Here is a 23,236-nt window from a genome sequence, read left to right on the forward strand (position 1 = left end):
ACTTATAACGATTACACAATTGATATCTAAAAATAATTAAGCAAAGACGATTAAAAAAGGAGAGAGAGACCAACGGCTAAAATAATTGCCTTTTTTATCCGAGACAAAACTAAAGTGGATAAAGCAAAAAAGACATAATTTGTTATCAAGGACTTAAGACCACACGGTTAGTCCAAATATTAAATATACTCATTTGCTCCACAAAACATCTTTTATTTATGTCTTTTTTTTACTAAATATAGATTAAATTGCACGCAGGAAAAAAAGATGTTGAAAAAATTGATTTAATCAGAGTACTTGTAAGATAAACTTGGCAGATATGGACAGATTTGTCAAGATTTTTTTAACAGATATGGCTTTTAGCACGTAACACGTATGACGTCACTCTAGCTCTGCAATGGCTTTCTATTGTCTTTTACCCGCCAATCATAAAGGCCGATTTACACGCTACGAATTTTTAATCAAAACATCACGAAAGAAAACTATAAATCCATACAAAACTAAGTAGCAGACAAATGTTTATTTGGTCTCAGATCTAGCTAATCAGATCGGAATGTGTTTCAAGAACCAGCCAATCAAATCGGAGTATTGATCTAAAGACCAGCCAATCAAATCGCAGTATGTCTCAAACCCATCCAATCATTATCAGGATATTTTCCTCAATTCCAACCAATCAGATAAAGTTTATGAACTTTCTTTAGACCTTGCATTTGTCAGACTTCATGTTCGCTGTAAACCACACCCTTCTTGCCTCGGTTTCTCGCTAAACTCTCACACGACTCGTACATCGAGTTCTCCGACACCTCGTCGTATTCTTTGGTGGCGGTGATTTCACTTTTCGTCATGCATTTCTTAGCGATGAAAGCCTCTCGCTTGATGCTGACATCGAGGTGATATGGTACGTCAGGAATGAGCCAGTCTAGGAATTGAACAGTGAAAAACACCAAGTACTGAAAGATGATGACGAAAGCCAGCCGAACTGCAAGGACGTAGTAGAACTGGCGGTCGTATCGGTATGGGTATTGGGGCTCGAAGTATTCCTTGTACCTGATGAAAATAATAATGATAATAATGATAATCATTAGCAATTAGTCCTCGCGTCCGAATAGGCTATTAAGGAGGTTTTGGGTAGTTTTAGTCTGGCACACCTAGCCGCATTGAAACGGCTACAACTTCGTCTTGAATAACTCGATCTGCAAGCGCTTTTCACACAATGTCAGGAAAGGATTAAAGGTTTCAAAAATGATAAATTAGTTTAAAGCGGCCTTTTCATTATGACGTAATGATGACATCATAGAAATCGTTTACCGCTTATTTTCTCGAAAACTAGACCTAAACTTTCAAAGCGACTTGCACCAGTCGATAGTATTCATCAAGGCACCTAACATATTGCAATATAAAAAAAATGTATGAGAGCGTTTTCCAAATATTACGCGGTGAATATTTTCATGGACTTTTACTATTATTTCCAGCGTGTCAACTTTATACCCTCAAACTCGGGACTTTCATTTAGTGGATTCAATATTTTTAGTAGCTAGAATATAGGTACGTATATAGACACTGTCCTTATTGAGTATGAATCAAATTGTGACTTTCTTTCTAACGTTATGGATTTTTTGATATGAAGCTAAATGACCCCATTTGTTGTCAAAAGCGATAGAAAATATCGTTGAAAGCGGCATTCAAAAAATCGTCGAACGATTTTTTTCTAAATGAAGTCACTAAAAGATGTATCTTTTACAAATATTCTCCTTTAATTTCATATGCATTGAAGGGTTTTAAGGCAGTCAAATAAAAATAAGTACGCTCGATACTAACAGCACACGACAAGGAATAACACGGAAGTCAAGCGTGAATAATCAACAAGCAGCCCGGTGAGCGAAAGTAGTTATGAGCGTACTTATTTTTATTTGACTGCCTTAAAACCCTTCAATGCATATGAAATTAAAGGAGAATATTTGTAAAAGATACATCTTTTAGTGACTTCATTTAGAAAAAAATCGTTCGACGATTTTTTGAATGCCGCTTTCAACGATATTTTCTATCGCTTTTGACAACAAATGGGGTCATTTAGCTTCATATCAAAAAATCCATAACGTTAGAAAGAAAGTCACAATTTGATTCATACTCAATAAGGACAGTGTCTATATACGTACCTATATTCTAGCTACTAAAAATATTGAATCCACTAAATGAAAGTCCCGATTTTGAGGGTATAAAGTTGACACGCTGGAAATAATAGTAAAAGTCCATGAAAATATTCACCGTGTAATATTTGGAAAACGCTCTCATACATTTTCTTCATATTGCAATATGCTGGGTGCCTTGATGAATAATATCGACTGGTGCAAGTCGCTTTGAAAGTTTAGGTCTAGCTTTCGAGAAAATAAGCGGTAAACGATTTCTATGATGTCATCATTACGTCATAATGAAAAGGCCGCTTTAAACTAATTTATCATTTTTGAAACCTTTAATCCTTTCCTGACATTGTGTGAAAAGCGCTTGCAGATCGAGTTATTCAAGACGAAGTTGTAGCCGTTTCAATGCGGCTAGGTGTGCCAGACCAAAACTACCCTGAGCCTCCTTAACTCATATGCCATGATGGCGAGAGGACTAATTGTTTTAGTCACATCCAACTAGTCGGTCAAATATATAGATACAAACAAGTTTTAAATTGATGTTAAATTTAATGTTTTGGTTTTCAAAGCTGGAACTTTTTGCTAATCGTAGGCTATCACTTATAACCTAGTAGTAGCTCGTCCAATCAGAACGCAGCATTGATGATAGACCACTAGTTGGATTTGACTAATATTGAATAGTTTTTTAATTCTTTAAATTATCAAATACCCGATTGGTTGGCGATTAGATATCGATTATACCTAGATGTATATTCGTTATCAATCATGCGATCAACTATCGATTAGTTGGCGATTAGATGTCGATTATACCTAGATGTATGTTCGTTATCAAACATGCGATCAACTATCGATTAGTTGGCGATTAGATATCGATTTTACCTATGTGTATATTCGTTATCAATCATGCGATCAACTATCGATTAGTTGGCGATTGGATATCGATTATACCTATATGTATATTCGTTATCAATCATGCGATCAACTATCGATTAGTTGGCGATTGGATATCGATTATACCTACCTACAAAAGCTGTTGTTAAACGAAAGATGCTGGAAAGTATCGAGCGGTACGGACTGCGGTTCAAAGTCTTTCACGTTGAAATATGAAAGACTATTATTGACGTATCCCTTGAGACTTCCATCGGGACTGTATCCATATTGATACACAATCCTAATAACAAGATAACATCAGTCAATTGTTGGGTAACCTGTGTATGGAATTTGGCCGAGAGGAGATTAAGTTGGGAGTCAGAAATCTAAGGTCTTATATGATGCATTCTGGTGTTGGTGCAAGGTGCATCTTGTACCCAAGCTAGACCAGAATGCATCTGAAACAAGAAATCTTATTCTGAAGAGAATAACACGTGGTTTGAAAAAGGGAAAACATTACTCCCAAGCTTACGACGTCTATTAGCTTCAATTGTAAGATCATTAGGGTTGGACGGATGGCACACATACCTTGGAATAAACTCCGAAGTAAAAGCAATAACGAAAGAGTTCACAATGACCGCTATTTTACTCATAATCTGTAGGATGCCCAACCAGGATCCAATATCTTGAGCCCGCTCTGCTACTGGTCTTCGGAAATTCACCACAAAGTTGATCGCGTCTATTCGAAGTTCAAGGATGTTGTTGAGAAGAGCGAAGAATGGGGCGAGAGGGAAGGCCGCGACAAACATGGTAACGAAGCCAAACTGGATGACTGGAGGAAACGGTAGAATGTTAGTCATTATATGTCATTTGCATGAGCACATTATGGTCTTGCTTGGGTAGTCATCAATGATGTGACATGATGAACGACAGATGTTGTACCCAAGCTATACCACAATGCAACATGTTCGCAATTTCAGAAAAGGTCTATTCGGGATTATGCAAATTACCCATATCAAAAAAACAAGAGTTAGGTTTGCATGTGACGCCAGCCATCGCCGCTATGTTGGATGAACGAGATAACCAACATGGCCGTCATTCATGTATTTGCATTCATTTTTAGTGTTAATGGCCATTCATGTATTTGCATTCATTTTTAGTGTTAATTGAACTGAAGAGGAGAAAACCTTACCGATATCGTGGTATTCGTAGAACATCCTAAATTCTGGCTCAGGGTTCAGTAAGTAGTCTCTCTCCCACTGGTCCAGCTCATCATTTTCTAACAAATCCTTCTGTGCTCGTCTGTGCCACCATTTTAATGCACAACTAAAGAAATATAATATAGAAAATAATGTTTTACACCTATATTCATTATCACTACGCAAACACTGACAAAGCTCATGAAACAATTTTTTGCTTTCTTCAAAGATAGCTTAGTCTCCTATGCTTAGGGTAGTCACTTCGTCACGCAACGTTTTGTGACGACCCTTCGTCGGAGAGTAACGTTGCGTGACGACTTTGGAAACGTCTGCGAATTTGGCCAAAACTATCTAAGACCGTTGGAAATTTGATTGACGGAAGCCAATTTAAGCCTAGTCTTCTTAATCATCGCTAGTTGTCTGGGTACAATAATGAAAATGGGTACAATATGCTGCAACAAGAGAACGTAAAGTATTTCATACTCTCTGGGTTTCAACTATGCTACGAAAGGCAACTACAAGCAATTACTTACGGTACAATAAACTTGAAAAATAGTGAAATGATCTGCTTGCCAACTAGAATGATAGCCAACTGAATACAAAGTTCTATCAGACACCCAGAGGGGTCACAGCCTTCCATGCGACCTCCAGCAATCCTGTTATACCGCCCAGGTACCCCGACTATCATACTGCCTTTGAAGAACGCAATATAGAACAACGACGAATACATGTTGACCGATTGGAACAGAAACATCTTGAAGGTAAGGCCATCGGAGTATTCAGAAGTTGTGCGCGGGTTCTCCCAGTTTGTTAACCATACCGCGATTTTTTCGTAAACAAAGCTCAGGATAGTGATCGCTGCAAGATTGATACACGAGGCCGTGACGGATGTTATGATTCGTGCGCCACGTCGAACGTCTTCCCGAGGGAAAGCATACAAAGCCGCAGATACGGCAGCCCGGTAAATGACGACTCCAGCAACAGCGGCAACAACTAAAAGGACCATAAAAACCACCACGGCTAAAGAACACGTTTTGCGGATAAGCTGAGTGGAGTATGGAATATATGGCTCCATTTGTCCGTTGACAGGATTCCGCCGTTTCTCCTTCACTGCAGCCACATAGCTCGGTCGTACAGGCTCGAACTCGTCCTCATAGTTCATCATGTCCCAATCAAACGCAAGACTTATTTGTTTGCGCTTCCATACTTCGAGGAATATGGTCGCCCATAGGGACATAAAGGCAGCAAAGAAGACAGTACCATCGTGGTCAAACAGGTGCGTCAACCGCGCGTACTTGCAACTTCTCCCGAGCGTCCAGTAGCTGCAATCAACGTCACATAGCGGGCACATATAAAACAATCTTTCGTTGCTCTTGTTACAAATTTCTTGAGCGGGAATGAAACTGTTCATCGATCCAAGACCAACGAAAAAGCAAATCAGCCCGACAATTGACGCGCCTATAAGGCTGAAGTTATACAGTCCCAACCATGCGAAGTACAAAGCAACACGCACTCCAAAATACTCTTTTATAGCATTTAAGGGTTGAAACCTGAACCACTGACCAAAGGATGCCCAAGAATACCGAAGCCCTTGCCGAGGGCTTGCCGACGAAACATCCGGCGGAACTTCGCAATTTCCTTCGTGGAGTGTATAACCAGCTTGATAGGCCCCTTCGTAAAGCAGTCGGTCAATTCCAAAGTCGTGGCCTTTGGCGGAAAAGTGGGCGCAATGAAGTATCCTATTAACCATCCTGGTGCGGTCGATATCATTGAAGAAAGTTTCTTTGTCGTCAATGAGAAAAGATTCCAGTTTATCTTGGTTGAAAAATGCGTTCACGAAGCGTTGCTTCGTCTCTTGGCCGAAAGAAAGTGGCTTGAAGATTTCCATCATGTCAATCATTCGTTTATAAAGTCCACTAATGCCGGTCAGCGGCGGACGAGGTTCAGCCTTGCGCACAGGTGCACGAATCATCATCTCCTCCGCGCACATTGCTAGAACGTCCCAAGGGGCATGAATCAGAACGAAGATTTTGTTGTATTCCTAAATAAAAGAAATGTCGTTTAAGGCGCAATTACACGGAGTAGTGCTCTGCAACTTGCCTCACAACACCGTTGCGACACAAGTTGCAAGAGCGTTTACACGGTGCAACGAAGACGCAATCGTTGCCAAAAGTAAAACGAATTCTACTTTTTGCAACAATAGACTTCAAAGCTGCTTAATTTGGATGACAAAACAAAAGAATTTTAGGTTTCCAAATTGAGCTGCAAAGGGTCTATTGCTGCAACTTGTTTTGCGACACTTTTTCACATTGCGCTGGTTACACGCTACAATGCTCCACGTATATTGTGTCGCAACGCCTTTGCGAGACAAGTTGCAGAGAAAAATTGTTCCGTGTTATCGCGCCTTTATCATCAATCATTTGTTACATTACCCAACATGGCGGCTTTTGTTATGTCATCCAACATGAACTATCATATCGCTTTAACTTCTATGTGACACACTGTTCACCATTATTAAACAAATTTTAGGAGAGAAATTACATGGTTACTAGAGAAAGAGACAGTACGAGTATGTCAGAGAAATTTGTTTGACTGGCGCGTATGGTGGGCATGCAGCGCCGCTCGCACCTCACCAGTTCAAATCCCGGGACCGTATCGGAGCTACTGTCGTCCGTTCGTCTACGGTTCCGTCTTTCATCTCGTGTCTTAATAGTTTGTAGTCCAGAAAATGAAGTAATGTAAGTAATAATAGTGCTTTAGTTACCCATTGACAGGATTAACCGGGAATGGGACTGATACCAGACAGGAATTTAATGTAGTGACGTCAAATATTTCAATCGATTTCTACCCTTATAGCGAGATTTGTGGCATGGCAAAATGGTCCATTGTGATGGCAGAATGGCCCTCTGATGTTTCCTCCAATAGCCAATTTGCTTTTACCTACCAATGATGTTCGCGTTGACGTGAATGAAGATAAGACTATACCCTATAGGACTTAGACCACGGCGCGCTATGAGAAACGTACTCTGAAACCACAGCGCGCGTTGACGTGAATGAAGATAACAATATACCCTATAGGACTTAGACTATAACGCGCTATGAAAACCATACAGGATGTTTTTGATTGAGACCATTTTGCCACGGACTATCGTGCCCAGTTCTAATGTCGAGCAGGATTAATTTTTTCCAGTGCTTTGAGTGGGTATTTGATATTAATTACGTCAGAGAACCATTCTGCCATGGTAATTGGAGGACCGTTTTGTCATGCGTCAGAGATTGGGAATGACAAGACACGATTGCTGGAATCGATTCCGAGGATAGGTAGTATATTTTATGAAACAAAACGAAAATATTACATCATCATTTTCAAAATCAAAGGCTGCTGGAACCGTGAAATGGCTCGTAAGATTGTCAAAAATATGGGACGTCTGGGTATTTTATTTCAAACAGGAACCAAGGAAAGAAATAAAAGGCGTGGGGAATGAAAGGGTACGGTTGATTGTCATCGAAAATTTGCCACTGCATAAGTAATAAACTTTAGTCTATCTTACCTCGTTTAAGTCCGAGTCGACATGCTGCAGAAGTAAGCCCTTCTCTCTGAGTTTACTTTCAAAATAATCTCGTTTTTCAAGCCTTTTTTCCTCCTTCTTTAATTCTTCGCCTTCCAAGTCGTTTCTCTCTTCGTAGACAAGAACATAGTCTACTTTCTGGCCTTGTTCAATGAGTTTGGAATCTCTGGACTTGGATCTAACGTTTCCACTCTTCGCGCTCGCTTTTCTCTGCTCAATGAGCTCTATTTCATCTACATTCCCTGGTTCCATATTGAACGTAACTGATTTCGGCGGCTTCTCGAGAACTGCCTTCGCAAAACTAGAATTCCTTGCCAACGAGGAGTGTTTCTCCACACCACTAGACGACGCAAGGGAGAGAAGCTTCAAGTTTTGGGTTTTCTTCTCATCTTCTTTAGAATATGCCTGTTGAGGAATATCATCGCCTGCCTCCATTATTAATCTAAACGCTCAAAAAGCACTTTGATATTTCTTATTTACATTGCTATTAACATTTGTTAGGTTTTCGAAAGGAGTTTGGATTTAAGTCGGTACAGTTGTGTTAATGTATATAGTATGAACAGGTACCAGTTCATGCCAAACGCTCTACAGCTGATATTGTTTTTGTCATTAATATTTCAACAACTTTGTAAATTTCACAGACAAATAAATCCTTTTTAAATTAGTCGAAAGTATGTCGTGGAATTTAACCCAGCGCCACTGATTTTAACAAGGATTATAGAAACATAGGTGTTAAAAGTGGAAAATGGCGGGAAAATGTAGTCGTAAACAAATTAACCAAAAAGAAAGCGTTTTGCTAGTCGCTAAACAGCAAACAAAACAACTAGATTTACCATACAATTCCCATTTTCCCAACCATTCTTTTCTTCCATTTTTCAGTCACTCAAATGGCACGCACACGCGAGACTTCAGGCGTAAGAAAGTTACCAGAAGAGAAAAATAGGGAAACTGTAAAGAAATACCTAACTTTGAAACTCTCAGAACTCCTAACACGCCCTATAAACACGCCCTAAATCATCAAGCAAATTGAAAACAAAGTTCTCTCTACAAAACAACTAAAAATATAATTAACATTTGACACGAGGATTACTTTGCTTTTGCACAAAAAAAAGCACAGGGTATATCCACGAGTTCGCCAAAGGCAGTTTGATTAATTTCGAAGTGTCACGAACCGAAAAAAACTGAATTGAAAAAAAATGCATATACGAAATCTGATTAAATTAATAAATTTTTTACTTACCAAATTGGATTATCGATTGTGAAGAGGGATTACTCCACTAATCCTTCAGAGGTTGGATTTTGGGCGGGTTAAAGTAGAAACGAACTGTGGCAGTGCTCATGTTTCAGAAGATGAGCCTAATAAAATGCCGCACGAAAAAGACAATTATTATTGAACCCGTTCATATTAAACTCGTGGATATTGTGTTTGCAAAAGGCTTCATTTACATAAACAAATAATAAATAAACTGCGGGTATCTGCCTCAACTCCTTTCTATATATCGCAATGGGATGAAGCACTTCACAAAAAAGAATTTCAAGGTAAAAATATTTTTTCTGAAAGTAATTAATAATCCTTAATTTTAAGAAATATTTTAAATGTTATATTAAATAATTATTAAAATATGAGTAATCGATATTTATATCTTAAACAGTCAAAGTTTATGCATTAAATAAAGATGTAATATTTGCCCATGCTCGTCGTGTATTATACATGGTTAATGACCCTTGATCGAACTCAACTTCAGCAAGTCAAATCTTGTACTGATATTTGTGGAGCATAAGGCCAGTAACAGATTTCACTTTCCAGATATATTTTCTAATAAAACGTACTTTATATTCTAGGTGTTTTAAGCTAACTATAATTTCTGAGCTGTAAAGCAATATTTGATTAAAGATCAATATTATAGTTTTTTTACTGCACGTATTTGACTATCCAGCTCCAGAATATTAAGGCAACATTGAGGGCAATTAAGCTACTTTAATCGCCCTACACTTTTATTACCTAAAATAATATAATTTCCTTTATTTGTATTACAATATGTATTCGTATTTTATATCCTGTAAATATACAACTGTATATCAAAAAAAAGTGTAAATAAACAAGTTGAAGTTGAAATTAAAACCGGATATATAATGCTTACCGACTAAAAAATAATATTTTATTTATAATCTGTATAAAAAATAGACCTAAGTATGGATAGAAAGGCTAATGAACTGCTTTTTAAGACATTTACCTGTTTTTTCTGGGAGTTATTTCAGTATTTGTTGCACTTTGAAGAAGACTGATGCATCAGAACGCGATGTTGATCTCTACCCACAATACACTGCGGGTATACTAGTGAGCCCGCATTAACTACGAACAGCGGACTAAACCCACAATTCAAAATGGCGTACGCATTGCTTCGAATGTGCAGACAAGTTTACTGTAAAAAATACATCGAAATATTGAGATTTAGAGGTTCTACCTTATTGAATACATTATCTATAGATAGTAGAAACAGTGTTAGGTATTATAGTTCTGTTTCGTCTTTAGCAAATTTGGAGGTTGGAGCTCATCAAATGAAAACTGGAAAGTTCGCAAATATTGCAACACGTTATCAGCATTTTTTTGCCCGCCAAATTCTTTTTACAAATTTTGGAAGCTTTTTGGGAAGCAGAAAGAACTGGAAAGCAGGGTATTCAGGACTATCAACTTTTAAATCTGGAAATATTGTTAACAGTAATGATGATGATGATGAGGAGGAGGAGGATAATGATGATACCAAAGCACGGAAATTCAAGAATAAGTCGACAAGAAGGAAAGTATCCAATGCTAAATATAGCACTAAGGTTCAAAAGGCAGGTGACAGCTTAATGCGACCATCTCGTTATGCCTTTAAGGACCTTAGTGAGGAGGATGAAGATCAACGATGGGTCAGGAGACCTATAGATGATAACATGTCAAAAAGAAAGGTTGACTGGTATACTAAACAAATGGCTCATTTGATATCAGAACGTGAAGTAAGTAAAATAACTGACTGATTGATTGACTGTGTGATCCCAAATTAATCAGATAACTACAACGTCTTTTTGCAGGTTGACAAGGCTCAAGAGCTGTTCAACTCAATGAGATTAGAAAACATCAGGCCGACTACAGAGATTTTCAACATATTGATAGCTGGTTATGGGAAAACTGGAAAGATAAGAAAAGCTTTTCACAACTACAATAATGTGAGAACATTCTTCAAGTTAGTTGATGCATTTAAAATGGTGTAAACTCACAAGCAGTGCTGATTGATTGTGTCTAATTTGTTTTAGAAACCTCATGAAAACTAGATGATTTGGTTTCCTTTTCCACTCATTTCTCCTCCCATTCTATTCATCTTATTTTATCCCATCTCTTCCCATCCCATGACATTCCACCTAATATCATGTAGTATATCCCATTTTATTTCATTTCAATAGTCCACCATGATGATCTTATCCCTAGCATCTTTCAAGTCCCATTTCATTTTCTTTCATTCCATTCCCTTTTATTAAGTTCCATCTTATTTTGTGTCATCCTTTAGGAGAATTAATCCTGTAAGTTATGTATTTCATTTATTAATCACCCTTATTATATGACCGTGAATCTTAGAGCCTGAACGCTAGCAAATCGAGCAATCTGATTGGATAGATTGCATCGCGGACTGGTCTAGATTCTCCGGTATTAACCGGTCCGATCGCATGTTAATCTTACGGCGAAAACATTTTGTCCTATTCAATGAAAAGTGGTCATATGATAAAACTCTTATCAACCGAGCTCGGTCGGTCTGTACGGGATAATCTTGACCTCGGTCGGGTACATACCTCGCTGCGCTTAGTCTGTACATTCTGACCTCGGTCAAGATTATCCCGTACAGACCTCCCGCTTGGTTAATAAGATCTAAATATTAAAGCTTTTTTTTTTCCAACAGATTAAAAAGATGGGTTTACAACCTACAGCACATACCTTCACTAGCTTATTTACCATTTGTGCTCAGATTTCAACACCAAACCTTTCTTTGTCTCAACTGTTAAAACTTTGGGAAGAATTCCAAGAAGGAGTTAAAAATGATGAAATAACTCCTGATATCATTACTTATAATGCAGCCATGAAAGCAGCAGCTTCATCCAAGAGTTTGGCTGTCACTCTTGACATCTATGAAGATATCTGCTCAAACAATCTGCCGCCTGATTGCCGAACGTATTCTTCACTACTAGGTGCATGTGCTGGGGAAGGAGACACAGACAAACTCTCCTGGGTCTTGAAAGAAATGAAAGAACATAACGTCAAACCTGATTTATTTGTGTTTAATGCTCTATTGAGGGCTGTTAGGGACTCTAGATCACGAAATGCTAAAGAAAACAGAGAAACCTTTGCTATGGAGAAACTTACTTCACTCCAACATGAAACCCAGAATAAAGAAAAAACTGATCGCAATGCTAAAATTGACTCAAGTTCAGCTCCTTCTATGGAAGAATATCTCGATATAGAAGATTCTGATTCTGCAGTCAATGCACTTGAGGTTTCGTCAGACAAAGATAACTCTACAGCCCCAACAATATTCACTGGAACAGAGGAGATACTCCAGCTGATGGCCGTCAATGATATTTTGCCAGACATCCGAACATTTCATCTTTTACTCCAAATAGCAAAACTTGAAGTTGATGAAGAGGAATACATTCTTAATTTGATGAAGGAATGGAATATTAAACCAGATTTACCAGTTTTGAATGCTTTGGTCAAGAGAAGAGCTTTATTTGGAGATGTTACAAAAGCACAAGTATGTTAAATTGTTACGAGTGGCTCCTCTTAATGAAGAACCGACAAACCTCTTTACCTTAATGCAACGTTTTCCCATTTCAAACCATTAGTCATTCTCTAGAGTATTATTTCTTTGTTGAACAGTTGTGCATGAGAAGACACATGAATATAAAAAGAGGTGTGGTCTTAAATAGGAAAACATTGCACCAAGACCAATAAGGTCTACAGCGCTTCTAAATCGCATGCGGAAAATCATACAATTTGCTGTTCGATGGCAAAGTAGATTTTGGGGGACTTCAAACAAGGCATTTCCATGATATTCCGTATGCATGTGCTCTTTACAACTTTGTGTTTACTGACAATGTCATGGAAACACTTTGATTGACATCCACCAAAACTCTACATTTAGTATTATTTACACAATTTAGTTTTTGCAAAGGTTACTTATTTCTTTTTTGTTGTTATACATAAAGGCCTATATGAAAATATTTGAAGAAGAGTTTGATGTGAATCCAAACAAGACAACATATCAAAGCTTAGCAAGAGGCTGCAGGAAAAAATCTGATGGGATGTGGTTGTTGAAGGAAATGGAGGTACAGACAGGGTAGATATAGGTCATCGTCAACACTATATTCACATTAAATGTATTAGTAGTACTGTTGTGCATGTATACTTATGTTTAAAAACATTAGCCTCTGGCTACTAAGACTCTACAACAACTTCCATTATCAAGATCTAAAATAAGAAGTAATAAAGATTTATTATCACTGGCATCATGATGATTATGATCATCAACATCATCTCCAGCACCATCTTTGTCATCAACCTCATCATCATATCACCACTACCACCACCAATGATCATCATCATCACCATCATAACCACCACTATTACCATCATCATCACCAACATCATCATCACCATCATAACCACCACTATTACCATCATCATCACCAACATCATCATCACCATCATCATCACTACCATCATCACCATCATCACAATATTGCTATCATGATCAGCAACATCACATAATTCTCATCATCATGACAACCACGATCAACACCTTGACCATCATAAAAAAACATTTTTATAAAAAATTTCAGGAAAAAGGATTTCCTCCTGACATTTTGGTGCACAGCAAAATGATCAAGAATGCAACATATCGGCAGGATTTTCAATTCTTGACAGAACTTTTAAAGGTCTGTAAACCATTGCACTAACTATTGTATAAAAGCTCTTCTAAACTAAAGACTAACTTTACTTTGAATCGATCCCAAAACGAAGTCTGGGCTGAGCCAGGGCACAACCCCCCTCCCCCCACAGAAGAGCAAAGAATTGACAAAGGTACTTGTTATCATTATAACAGGAAATGAAGAAAAGTCATGTTAAACCAACAGCAGAAATTCTTCTCCTGCTAGACGAGATTGCTAATAAACCTGATAATGATGTTCTGAAGAAAGTGAGTAGTCCCACCAAGGATATAGCTGAAGCACCCCTCCCCCTTTAAAAATCATGAGTCGTTGCTAAAATACCACCTCACTTCTTTAGAGGGTTAAAGCTGTCACGAGACAAGAAAAGAAATCCCAGTTCATTAGGAAGCAGCGACTGGGATTCTATAGGTTTTATAAGACATGGAGACACCAGATTGAACAGATTGAGCAAAATAAAGCACCAAAACACCATAACGCAGAAAATGACAGCAAAGTGGAAAAGAAAGAAAAAGAGGAAATCAGTTATGACCACTTATAAAAAAAGGTTTTATTACAAAATTATTACGTTGAAATTTTATCGCTAAATGTAAAATATATTTTTTCTATAAAATTGTTGTACAATTTATTGTGAAATTTTTGCTACTGATATCAAAAGCTATAAACTATACATACTGCATTCATGAATTAATAATGAATTATAATTAGAAATAATTATGAATTATTAGTATTTTGTTATATTTAATTTTAGTCACTATTCTATATTGATTCTATTATATATCATTGAAAATACAGCCAATCAGAATACAGTGCATATTTGGCAGTATTACACCATTTCTTCGCATCGGGCAGTGCGTTTTTAATTCCTTTACTACTGTAAATGGCTAGGTATTTTCAATTATTAGGGGGGGGGGGGACTGACAGTTATATGATGTTTTCTCATGGCACAATGTGGAACATCCAACTTGTCTCTTGTAAATGTTTTAGTAAACACACTCTCCACTATGGCTAACGTCTCTAAGTGAGACAGGACTACCATCGTACCTGGTCATCCAAGCTACAGCAAAGGTCTAACCATTTTCAGATACTACATGTATGTATATTTGTAGACTACAAAATATGAGTGGGTTGTTGAATATACTCTGGTATGCCATTCAAAATCATTATAAAACTAGTATAAATATGTAAATAAATGGAGTGGAAATGGAAATGGAAATGGAGTGCAGGCAATGGCGTACAAAACTATATCTGTGAAAAATCCTATCCTAAGCCACAATTTCATTACCTTTTACCCAGACTACATTTAAAGCCTAAGAGTACAAAATTTCAATTATTGCTAGATATACAGTAACCTGCATTATAAAATATTCCTGTTTAAATTTGAGCAAAAGCCATGTAAATCAAAAGATTTTAGGCATGAAGGATGAATACTACCAATCAAACATGTTTCAAATAAACGTAAAATAAGCTACCAATTTGATTGATGTTTTTTCATCCTTTACAAAAAATTCATTTATAACCTGCATTTTAATATACAAAAATTCACCCCATAATTCTGAATATTACAATAATGAATATATAATAACAGCTAGTGTTTTGGGTCCAAGAAGGGTGTACTGCGTAGTTCCAGAAAATATCCTTACCTCCCCCCTGGAGAGGGAATGGTATTTCCAAGGGGTGGGGAGGGTATGAGGAGGATATATTGTGTAGTACCAGAAAATATTCATACCTCCCTCATGGAGGGGGATTGGAATTTACCAAGGGGTGGGGAGGGTCTGAGGAGGGTATATTGTGTAGTACCAGAAAATATCCTTACCTCCCACATTGGAATTTCCAAGGGTTGGGGAGGGTCTGAGGAGGTATTGTGTAGTACCAGAAAATATCCATACCTCCCCCATGGTGGGGGATTGGAATTTCCAAGGGGTGGGGAGGGTCTGAGGAGGGTATATGTGTAATTCCATGAAAATATCCATACCACCCCCATGGAGGGGAATTGGAATTTCCAAGGGGTGGGGAGGGTCTGAGGAGGGTATATTGTGTAGTTCTAGAAAATATCCATACCTCCCAAAAAAAACACCCAGAAATTACGAAGAGGAATATTAGATGTTAGTCAAATCCATCTAGTGGTCTAACATCAATGCTGCGTTTTGATTGGATGAGCTACTATTAGGCTATAAGTTACAGCCTACTAAAAGTGCCGGTTTGAAAACCAAAAAATTTTTGTTTGCATCTATATATTTGATTGACTAGTTGGATTTGACTAAAACAATTAGTCCTTGCCCTTTTGGCCTATGAGTTAATGGCCCATTCGTTCTTCAGCCTCATGGGCTATTGACTCGTAGCCCATTCAGGCTCAAGGACTAATTGCTAATTAGTTGCAGCTGTCCATATTTTTGAATAAAAAATTAAGATATACATTAGAATGCAAATAATATACCCGTGAAATAGTTAGGATGAAATAGGAGAGAGTTAGCGCTTAATTAGACAAGACATAGGAATTCAGTGAGGCATGACAAGGGCACAAGCGTTTTGAGTGACAACTTAATACGCAGATGAATAGATACGAAAATGCGAACATGTCAAACTATATGAAGGAAAAGCATGTACAACAAAATATTGTTTCAGTTTTCGTAAGCGTGTTTAAAAATATTTTAAAATGCGTGCCCTTGAGTAACACGTGCACTAGTTTACCCGTCACGGCTCGCCTATTTCTTAACTAATTAGACTTAGGCAACCAAAGGTTAGTAATTAGTTAGCTAGCTATCTATTTCACGGGTATATTATTTGCACTCTACTCTAAATATTTAGTCGTACGCTTCAGTGAGGTAGTTTCTTGGGATTAGTCTCGTCTCATACCCTTGTGGCTTATACTTGGATCCAATCCACCAATCAGAATGAGGCTTTTCATAAATGTAAATTAAATCCCCGCGGCTGAACTCAAGCTCGTCATCTGCATCAGGGTTGCAGTCCCATAATGCTTGATAAATGTTTGAGTAGTCTATGGCTTGGTCTTCTGTTTCCTCCTCAGGGGGAGGAGGTGGTGGGGCTTTGTCAGGGATTGTATTCTCCTCAGGGGGTGGGGGTGGCGGAGCTTTACCAATAGGTGCAGTTGTTTCTTTGTCTGGTTCTGGTGGTAATGCACCATTTCTTCGAGGTGGAATGCTTGGTTTCGGTTCTCCAGGGGGTGGGGGTAGTGCAGGGCGTGGCATTCCTGGAGAAGCCCTTCCAATGTCAGATGGGGGTGTTGGCAAGGACATCTGAGGTTTAGTCAAAGTTTGTGCAACATCTGCAAGAAAAAACATGTTGAAATCAAAATGCATAGTAATTTAATCTTGCATAAACATTTTTGGCAAGTAATACGTGTCTCATGCCACTCTGGCTTTCCTCCCACTCCAGAACCTAAAATGCTAAAGTACAATTTGATCTGTGAGCTATTATGCCCTGACTTAAATCAGCCCAGAGGTTGTTTTAGAGTTCGATCAAATTTGAAGGAATAGTTTGAAGGAGTACCTGGAGGAGAGACATCAACTCCAACATCATCATATAACTCTTCTTCTTCTTCTGTAGTTGGTGGAATATCATGCGAGGGAGGCTTTCCAGGCACAGAAGAAGCTGCCTGTACTACCACAGCTGGACGTGAAGGCTGTACTGGAGCTGACCGCTCCTGGTTTTCATCTTTTGGCATTTCATAAAAGTCTTCTTGGACTGCTTCTTCCTTTGTCGATTCTTCCATTGCTGCTTCACTAGCTTCAGCTTGAGGGATTTCATAGTCAATGGTAGCAGACCCTGAATCATCATTTTCATTGACGTCATCATAGATTTCTCCCCCTCCACTTTGTCCATTATTCATAGTCCCACTCTTTAAACTGACATCATCATAACACAAGCTGGTAGAATCTTCATCACCGTCAGGGGATTCACTTCTTAAAGAATCAAGATATTCACTCTGACGCTTAGATATTTTACCACCTGCAGCTTTTTCAATTGCATCCATCCACTTTACCATTTCCTCTTTCGATTCTGACTGAAACTGAAATTTTTTTTTGATTATTTTAATTCTTCATGTGATTGGACAAATCTACTAGCTTTAGCTGTTATATTACAGCGTGGGACAATCAAGACAGAGCTAGGCTCCAAACTAAGTGGAGCCCAAGATCGAACTAGAATTTAGAAGTTGATTTTTGAGGAGGAACGAAAACTGGAGAACCCGGAGAAAAACCCTCAAAACACAGGAGAGAACCAACAAACAACTCTACTCAAATACGACATCGAGATCGGCAGGACTCGAACTCGGGCCGCATTGGTGAGAGGCAGTGCATTAGCAGCGCATGCCACCTGTGCTTCCCTCTTATTAATAAATGGATTCCAGGATTTTGAATAATTTTTATGGAGGTGTCACCCTGATCTCTGGTATATAGCAATTATTTAAAAATAATCAACTTTATTTAACAATCAACTATCATTTAAACATGAGTCAAATCTCACTTATGAATAAAGTGCACTCACATCAATAATTTCCAAGAGAATGAAATTATATATTATCAAAGACATTACATCTATATCGGGTAAAAGAAGTACAACAGTTGCACAAGTTAAATGACAGCTATGCTTAAAACCCAGCAATAGAAATATTAAAAAATTACGTACCCTATGTATACTTACAGTATACGAGCGGTCTTTCTCTCTCGTTAAAATAAACTCTCGATTTGACTTGGATTGCTTGTTAACCTTCACCTTGTATCCTGGCAGTAGGATGGTTCCCTTTTGTCTATCTGAATTTGGGTTTATGAAGTAATACATAGCAAAGCTCCTCACTATACAGTACCTCTTCTGCCATTTGTTACCAATGTATAACTTGCCCTTCTTGCGATGCTTATCAAGATATCCTGAAGAGTTATAGATAGTAACATTATTAGACCATGATTTTTATTGATCCATGATTCAGAAACGATCTCTGCACTGAACTAAGTCAGAGCATGTCTGACTTAGTTCTGGCTCACGTAAGTCAGAGCACAGCTAACTCGAAGATCAATTCCTCAAACCAACACTAGGTTTTTTTTACATTTTTTATTGGGCATCAATCAGGAAGGAAAGTTACAAAACCAACATGCTACCCAAAGCGGAAAGTGCGAATGGGACTCTAAGTCCCATGCTAGCCATTTCCTTTTGACTAATGATATAAATCAATAAAGAATTGTCTTGGAAAATTAATACAGTTATAGAAGTAAAAATTGATAACTAGTGAACTGAGAACGGCCAAAAAATAATCAATGAAGTTCAAACAAACAAAAGTCCCTGCGGTTATTATTGAGTATGATGACAAGGTTAATGTACGCTAGGGCACAGCTAATAACCCAGAGCTTGATCTAACCCTTAAACAACAAGGTCTGGGGTGATCCTGTTGTCAGCGATTATGGTAGCTATAATTCAAATATCAAATTGGACTGTAGAGGGAGAAAAGCTAAAAAAACCCTGTCATGAGTAAAACCCTCAAAACAATGCCCATACTCTACTCAAATACCTTAGTTACTAAAACCCAGAACCAGCCATAGCGCCCCACAATGAACCACATACACAACAATCCAAAACGATCCACAAGGTTTTATATAATTATGTTTTGCCACTGCTAGTTATAGATTGCGTGAAAATATCAAAAACAGTTGGTCCTGTGCATTTTTGCCCCATCTCCACTCCCTACTTATATTAGTAATCAATGCGTTGTTCTGTAAACTTTTTAAGACTACATACCTTTATAAATAACTTCTTTAACATCAGTAGCTTTGATTGGATTCATTAACATTTCCAAATCTCGTGTTATAGTTCTGTCTTTCTGCTCAAGGCTCTCAGCATCTGCCTTGTTAGTCTCCTCTTGTCCATCGCCAGCATCGACCCCCTCATATACATCATCGCTTTTTTCTTCCTCTGGCGTATGTTTTGGTTCTGCAACTAAAAATCAGGATACAAAATAAATCTTGCAACATAGGCACATTAATTATTGTCATGCTGCTCTACTCTTGTTCAAATCCTATAATTATTACATTAATAGGTTTGTTACTGCGAATCGTTTTGGGGCAATGTACTGCTGATTGGACACATGAAAAGAGCAGCATGTGGAAAGGGCATAAATTCAATTTGTTTTAATTGTTGTATAAACTCTATGGGATCAAGAATCATAATCGCAACACAGGCAGTGAAAGCTCATGAATTCATTACAACACAATATATGAAAGAATATTCACTTGCTTCATTGAAAATTTTAAATAATTCAAGTAAATAGTTTTGGGGCTTTTTAATCAAACTTTTCCATATAATGAGCAGATTGATTCAAATTATCTTCCTTAACTTAGTACATTACTTCATAACAGCTACACAGATGAAGCTCTAGCTACAGATTCCTCTGATTTCAAATTTTTACAGCAAAATCTAGACTAGACCCTATACCTTCATAATCTATATCTTCAGTAATTGAAGTAGAATCTTCTTTGCCAGGTTCCTCATAATCGTCTTCCGAGGGAGTGTTGACTGTATCATCATACATTTCTTCTTGTGGCACTTCTTTGTTACTCATGTCTTCGTAACTTTCTTGGGTGTCATTGTCTTGTGTCTCTTTGGGTACACCACGTACTTCCATTGAAAAATGACTTTGAGATATTACCCGATCTATATTACATGTGACGACAAGGGAATAATTATTAGAGATCTAAATTATGCTTCATCAGCTAAATTTTCTTGGAAAAAAAATTGCACTCCAGGCAGGATTTGAACACATGCCCTTCTGTTTTCTGGTCAGATATTCTACCACTGAACTACTGGAAACTCATTGTTGGAAACACAAGAGGGTTGAATTCACATGTAGGCCAATCAGTCCAAAACGATAATAATTCAACTTGGATGAAATGCCATATTTCAATTTGGTGTATACAGCCTACATGTACCCTGTAAATTGCTTGAATTCACTAGACATTATTTTTGGTCTTGTGCAGAAATGTTCCTCACCAGCTGACTTGCAAATTAGTTTAAACGTTTTAATACAATTCTTTCTGAATAGCAAAACATGGTAGTCAGTTTTTGACCACCATTTAATTAAATAAAGCAAATAATGAGATTCAAAGATTTATCAGCTGATTGAAACCCAGCATTATATTAGTTACATGTATTATTAAATTATTCTTACCATCAGATTCTTCTTTCACTTCAATGATATCAGGGCCTACATCATCATAAAGATCTTCACCCTCCTCCTCCTCTTCCCATGTTGCATTTTGTACTGATTTTGGTGGCCGGGGAGGAAGTTGGCCATCACTTCTAGGTGTACTTCTGTTGATCAAGTTCTTTAACCTTGTTTCTAACTTTTGTCGTTTGTTTTCTGTTTCACGATTTAATGATTCCTTGGAAAGTCCAACAGAGATGAACTCCTCTGCATCTAATATATGAAAAATACATTATAAATTGAATGATATAAATTAAGGGATACTTAAGGGCAGATGGCTGGTGTAGACTGATAATAAATTCACCCAAGCTCAACTCTGAATATATGTATAGAAATATAGATAAGTTATAGTGCTTAGGCATGGTTATTCCGGGCAAAAGCCCTTGGAATTTAATTCGGAAAAATTAATTTCCGACCTCGCTGGGAATCGAACACACGACCTTCGAAAATGTACTACCGATGCTCTACCAGCTGAGTTAGAGGTCAGACTGAGAGCATGCCGGGGTGAAATAGATGTTAGGTTGTGGTAATTATGATGCAAAGATGAGAATATGTGGACTGCGTAGCACTTATGAAATAATAATGCTAATATATATCTACTAAAAAGGAAAGTGTTAACTCCCTTAGTAATATACATAATGTAACATACAGTATATTATAATTCATCAATATGACCTCATGAATATTTAACCATCAGTGTTATTTAGTTTCTACTAACTTCCTCTTGCAATCTCAATAGTTTCGACTCTCGATACCTTTTCTGCTCTAAGGCCCCTACTGCATGTATCAAAATATTTTACAAAAAAATTTGCACAATGGCCTTAATTGGAAACGAAACTTTTTGAGAATGGATTATATTGTCTGCATGCCAATGTAACATTCATTGGAATATATAATGATCGTTAATGTCTAATGTTTCAAACATTTGACTAAAGAATGATAAACTTTGATTGTTACAGTTCAAAAGTGATAGATGAGACTAACACTTGTGAAGGAATTTTTGCGGAGCCAGTTGCATTATAACTGCCATGTTGGTTGACAATAACAAAGTATTCCTGAATAGTAATGATAAAAGGGTAAATTTTACACCGTGAAAAGATGAAAAACTTCCTGACGCTTCAGACGCTAGTTTTTTCATCTTCATTTACTCCAACGAAGGACTAGTGTCTGAAACATCAGTTTTTTTCCATAATTTTCATGGTGTAAAATTTACCCTTTTATCATTACTGTTTCATTAGAAACACTGACTCAGCTCACACTAGTTTTTAGCAATTAAGTTATCTCTTCTTATCTCATTAGATCAACCTTCATTGTTATTTATATTTTGAGGGATTTTGAGTTATGTGATTGCACCACAAGAATTAAGAATGTTATAATTCTATGATTGTGAAGACTATCTTTAGAGAGAGTATATCTTTATTAGGTGATATTTCATTACTTATTGTATATTAAATTTATCATTTAAATCTACAATATAATTTTTCTATACAACTTCTATATTTTTGATAAAAAAAGATCAGAAATGGTTTAGATATTATACAATTGATTGTGGGATAAGCTAGCTTATGTTTCGTACGTAAATTTGAAACGATTTTAACCATTATTAGAAAACGAAATTCTGCTTCAAACCACTTCGAAACCTTCTCCAATCAATGTAAACCAAAACAAATGAAACATTTTGATGTAGATTTTGACCCTCAAAAACTTCAAATACTCAACAGAAGTTGAGAATAAAACTTTATAACCTCAAGACTGACGTTTCCTTTCTAAATTTGATAACGTTTAGACAATCTTGAAATACAAACGCATCCCGGAAGTCGGAAGTTCAGCATACCAGGAGATCCAAACTTCGATTCCTTGATTTTTGATTTTATAAAACTTTAACATCTCAAAAACAATGGCTTACCCCTTAAAGCTGAAAGTAATTCATTGGGATCTGATTCCATCTTGACGTCCAAATGAACAACCAAAGAGAGATCAAGGAATCAATTAGATGAAGTTGGGCATCCTTTGATGTTTAGAAGGGAATATTTTCGATCCAATTCCGCCTGGAATTATGGGAATCGTGTTAAATTTCCGGGTCTGAGTTCCAGCTGGTGGGCTCCCTGTGGTATTTGTTCCTCACAAGGTGGGCGCCCTCGCGTACCTTGTAGCCCAGTACTTAAAGTGCAAATTAACCCTTCGACAATGCTTTCAGTACTGGTTCTGCATAAAGTAAATAGTTGATTGGTAAAATATTCTTTAACTTGAGTGATACGTCTCCAAGTTATGAAG

General features: G+C 37.4%; 3 protein-coding genes across 7 annotated transcripts; 1 reads left to right on the plus strand and 2 right to left on the minus strand.

Moving 5' to 3' along the window:
- Nucleotides 1-268: 268 nt before the first annotated feature.
- Nucleotides 269-10,090, minus strand: LOC116299302 (anoctamin-4). Of its 4 annotated transcripts, none has more exons than XM_031707933.2 (8): nucleotides 10,011-10,090; nucleotides 9,017-9,132; nucleotides 7,759-8,181; nucleotides 4,741-6,248; nucleotides 4,201-4,334; nucleotides 3,597-3,840; nucleotides 3,160-3,309; nucleotides 269-1,047 (listed from the first exon to the last, which is right to left on the minus strand). In XM_031707933.2, exons 3-8 carry the CDS (start codon nucleotides 8,026-8,028, stop codon nucleotides 714-716), a joined length of 2,640 nt encoding a protein of 879 aa, XP_031563793.1. In that variant the 5' UTR covers nucleotides 8,029-8,181; nucleotides 9,017-9,132; nucleotides 10,011-10,090; the 3' UTR covers nucleotides 269-713. The 4 variants fall into 4 exon arrangements, with proteins under 4 accessions (XP_031563793.1, XP_031563792.1, XP_031563795.1 ...); XM_031707932.2 differs by having other exon boundaries at nucleotides 7,759-8,201; XM_031707935.2 differs by lacking the exon at nucleotides 9,017-9,132 and having other exon boundaries at nucleotides 10,011-10,085.
- LOC116299303 (pentatricopeptide repeat-containing protein 1, mitochondrial) lies at nucleotides 10,088-14,431 on the plus strand. Its single transcript, XM_031707936.2, has 7 exons — nucleotides 10,088-10,776; nucleotides 10,852-10,986; nucleotides 11,712-12,560; nucleotides 13,015-13,134; nucleotides 13,648-13,743; nucleotides 13,911-14,003; nucleotides 14,093-14,431. Exons 1-7 carry the CDS (start codon nucleotides 10,162-10,164, stop codon nucleotides 14,291-14,293), a joined length of 2,109 nt encoding a protein of 702 aa, XP_031563796.2. The 5' UTR covers nucleotides 10,088-10,161; the 3' UTR covers nucleotides 14,294-14,431.
- Nucleotides 14,288-22,992, minus strand: LOC116299314 (uncharacterized). Of its 2 annotated transcripts, none has more exons than XM_031707952.2 (7): nucleotides 22,869-22,992; nucleotides 20,927-21,175; nucleotides 20,194-20,412; nucleotides 19,501-19,698; nucleotides 18,415-18,638; nucleotides 17,263-17,782; nucleotides 14,288-17,038 (listed from the first exon to the last, which is right to left on the minus strand). In XM_031707952.2, exons 1-7 carry the CDS (start codon nucleotides 22,906-22,908, stop codon nucleotides 16,557-16,559), a joined length of 1,932 nt encoding a protein of 643 aa, XP_031563812.1. In that variant the 5' UTR covers nucleotides 22,909-22,992; the 3' UTR covers nucleotides 14,288-16,556. The 2 variants fall into 2 exon arrangements, with proteins under 2 accessions (XP_031563812.1, XP_031563811.1); XM_031707951.2 differs by having other exon boundaries at nucleotides 18,400-18,638.
- Between the last annotated feature and the right edge of the window lie 244 nt (nucleotides 22,993-23,236).

This window comes from Actinia tenebrosa, unplaced genomic scaffold (assembly GCF_029948245.1).
Source record: "Actinia tenebrosa isolate PJP-AT-01 unplaced genomic scaffold, QUT_ActTen_1.0 PGA_scaffold17__23_contigs__length_9995812, whole genome shotgun sequence".
Lineage (NCBI taxonomy): Eukaryota > Metazoa > Cnidaria > Anthozoa > Actiniaria > Actiniidae > Actinia > Actinia tenebrosa.